Source organism: Chelonoidis abingdonii, chromosome 1 (assembly GCF_003597395.2).
Source record: "Chelonoidis abingdonii isolate Lonesome George chromosome 1, CheloAbing_2.0, whole genome shotgun sequence".
NCBI classification, from domain to species: Eukaryota; Metazoa; Chordata; order Testudines; family Testudinidae; genus Chelonoidis; species Chelonoidis abingdonii.
In genome coordinates this window covers 369219800-369223506 of record NC_133769.1, presented here as the reverse complement: position 1 = coordinate 369223506, position 3707 = coordinate 369219800, and the positions used below count along the sequence as shown (strand labels likewise).

The window sequence follows — 3707 nt, the reverse complement described above, 5'->3', positions numbered from 1 at the left end:
TGGGCATATACTTGTTTAACTCTAGGGAGATCAGCCTTGATGCCTGTTTTGCCCAGCTGTTCTTCATCCACTCTCTGTCATTCATTGAATCCTCCATTCTCTTGTTGATGGCCTTTGACCGCTTTGTTGCTATCTGTAACCCTCTGAGATATGCTTCCATCTTAACTCTTCCGAGAATAGCCAAGATGGGACTGATGTTTGTGTTAAGAGGGTTTGTCCTAACATTCCCACTCCCCTTTCTCTTGAAACAGTTCCAATACTGTCGAGCCAATGTCCTCTCCCATTCCTACTGCCTTAACCAGGAGGTCATGAAGATGGCTTGTTCAGATAGCACAGTCAACAGCATCTATGGTTTGTTTATTACACTCTTAATGGTGGGGTTGGATTCACTGCTCATCTTCCTCTCTTATGTGATGTTCCTCAAAACGGTGCTGAAAATTGCATCCCCCATGGAATGCCTGAGGGCCCTGAACACCTGCATCTGCCACCTCTGTGCTGTTGTCCTATTTTACACACCACAGATCAGCTTGTCTGTGTTACACAGATTCGGGAAGGGCTCTCCTCCTTTGCTTCAGATTCTCCTGGGCTACGTCTACCTGCTGGTCCCGTCTCTGATGAATCCAATTGTGTACAGCGTGAAAAGCAAACACTTTCGTGCGAGGATAATCAGGGTGTTTGTCAAGTGATGGGTCAGTTCATTACCCGATTCCAGTGCTGGTTACATGGCAGATGAAAACCAGGGGACACCTATTCCATCCTGAACCCTTACATCTGAGACGACATAAGCTATTGATCTCCACTTTGGAGAGAGAGGTTCAGGCAGGATCTAAGGCCTGGAATAATGGGATAGGGGCAGTTCCTGCTTCCTGGTGAGGGAGTACAGTGCACTTGGGGAAGGTGACCAAGGCAGACAGCAACATTTACAAAATTACTGTGTTCCTGAAGAGACGGGGTGAATGGTGGGGTGTTGGCCCATACAGAGCTGTATCAATGGTTGGAACAGTCTTGATACAGTCAATAAGGAGATGGGATGTGGATGTTGTTTTGCATTATAACTGGCCCATCCCTGGCCCATCTCTGGTTAAACATCCAGGGAGGCATGAAAAGCTGCCGTGCTGTTGTTGCTTGCCACGAGTCTTTTCCCTTCCTGAGCGATCGTGGGTGTGTGTGTGCGTGTGATTCCATGCGGTTGTTGTCACCAACTTTGGCCAGCGCACTATTTCAAGGGGTTGGACACCGCTCATTCCCACTACCCCCTTAGCCAATCCTAATGATACCGAATCAGTGTAAAGAGACATGATTAAAATCCGTAACCCCGGGAGAAGCATTACACAGCCCGAAGTACAGCCCAGCTCTGCTTCTGCCCCCTAGGATGCATCCCTTAGAGAATATTGCTAGATTTGCATGGCTCTCCCACAGCGGCCTGGCGCTCCGGGTGTATCACCACCGCCAGTCTGGCTTGTGCCAGGGGAAAACCTCTCAGGGTGTGGAGGACGCAGGGGAGGGCTGTACGGAGTGATTTGGTTGAGGAGGTCAGGATTGTCGGGAAGATTGGGTCAGCAGGTGCGGCAGCCTTGAACACACGACCCAGCCGCAGGTGGTGGTGGCTCTTTGATGTCAGGAGAAGGGTCGGGACTAAGTGTTTATGGAGACTTGTTTTTCGGAGCAGACTTGACTTATGGAGACCCACATAAGTGGCTCTTGTTTTTGTATCCCAGCTGAGGAGTAGTTATTGCAGACTTAGAGGAAGCAAGGCACCTGCAGATCTTCGATCACAAGGGTCTACTCTGGGGTGGCCCTGTGTGATGGACTTGGTTATAGAGTGGTGCCACGCTTTGGAAGCGTTACACTGGTGGAATGTCCAGCAACCCTGGCTGCTTCTAATACTGCTGAGCAAGGGTGACGGCTTGTGAATCAAACTTTCTGTATGTCCTTGCATCCAGTCGGCTGAGTCCAGTGGCTTGTCCCACTCACATGGCTGAGTAATTGGCCTGCTGTGTCTGTGCAGTTGCATCTGTGATCAACAGAGCTGGTTTTGTTCCTTTTCCTGTGTGGCCATACGCGCTTGACTGTGCTCTGGAGCCTCTGCAGGGTAGGGATAACTTGGTATGCCCTGTTCCTGCAGAGGCTACAATGATGGGAAGTATATACTTCTGTGCTTCAGTTCTCTCATGAGCACATGGACTCTAGTCAGATGTTGAACGACTTCCCATTTTGTATAGAAATTTTTAATGTATTAGCATTCTGGGATGTTTTTATGCATGAATCAGTAAGTTGCATTGAAGTACTGATTATGTTTGTTTTGTATGACGTACATTTTGTCTCTGATGTTAGGGTACTATTACTAGGTAACCTTCAGTTTGTTCTACACTGGGAATCACCACAGGTATTATGCATCCAGCCTGAATGGGCCTTAGCGAGGAACCTATGGAGTTTGTATCATAGGGTAAGACCAAGTTTGCTTGCTTCATTGTGTTCCAGTCTATGTTAAGAACTGAAGCTGTAGCTTTTTTTATAAGTTTACCTTCCTGCTTTCAGTAGCATCATTTTTTTCACTTTCTCTACCATATTTTGAAAGGGATAAAGCAGTAAATCCTTATCCTGTGCTTTTATCCACAGGCTTAAGTAAACCTTCTCACTTGAATTGTTATCAGGTCACGCGGTGAGAGCGATTTAACTAACTGACATTTATAAATGGCTAACTAATTATCTAAACTTAACGTAACACGGAAGTGGAGGTATTCATCACCATGAGAAGTCATGCTCCATTACGTTGGTTATGCTGTAGTACACGGACTCTTTGTCGCTTTTTAAGTCGGGCGGTTTAACATTGTTAATCTACCCACCTTCCTGAGAAGCTTCCCTGGGATCTGCTGTTTTTACCTGCAGCTTCATGTGGATTATATCAGTGTTGGGATTGGACCCATCTTTTGGCCTTGCTATTCTATCTTCCAAAAATAGGAGGTGGGGCTTCAATGGGGAAAAAGAAGCATTCCTGCCCTGTGTAAAATCCTATTTAAGAGCTAGGAATTGTAGTTATCAAGGTCGGTTTTACCGAATTTCCCACCCAAGTGGACTGCTGATAACATCTAAGACTGCATGATCTGGGAAGAAAAACTGGACCCAGGCTAGAAGTTGTCAGCGTGGGAAGGATACCTGGTAGTTCTATGCTTCAGGCGAGGCCGTTTGTTCTTCCAGAAACTCTGCACCTGCTATAGAGACGGTTAGGGCTAGAATTCATTACTTGTAGCCAAGTTTACTTTAGTGTATTTAAGGTGGTTTGTCGGTGTCATTTTGTTATGCTCGTATCCGATGTTGATCTGTTTCTGCATTATAGTCACTGATGCTATCTTCTGTGAGTATTAGTAACTTGTTTATTCTAAACCCAGTAGTGGATTCATAATGGACCAAGAGTCGGTGTTATATCCTCCACATTTCAAGGAGTTGGATGTTGTAGACAGTTCTCTGTGCAGCGCAGGACATTCACATTTTGGCTTTACACTCACTGGATTGGGTGGTGTTCATTTCGCGCACGGCAATCTAGTGGTTCTCGTGTGCAGAGTTGAGGCTCCTAGCGTGCGTGCGCGGCACTGGATGTCCCGGGGTCTGGTTGGGCGTAGATGCTTTGAGGCATTGGCTCAGGCGAGCAGCGTAAAGCCCGGGGGAAGGTGGGTCGGGGGTGGAGACTCCGTACGGATCGTCTTGGG

At 47.1% G+C, this 3707-nt stretch overlaps 1 protein-coding gene across 1 annotated transcript; it reads left to right on the top strand.

Moving 5' to 3' along the window:
• Window positions 1–8: 8 nt before the first annotated feature.
• On the top strand, window positions 9–686 carry LOC116819815 (olfactory receptor 51G2-like; the record flags this gene model as incomplete). Its single annotated transcript, XM_032771836.1, has 1 exon — window positions 9–686. A coding segment is annotated over one exon (678 nt), but the record flags the coding sequence as incomplete, so codon positions are not given.
• Between the last annotated feature and the right edge of the window lie 3021 nt (window positions 687–3707).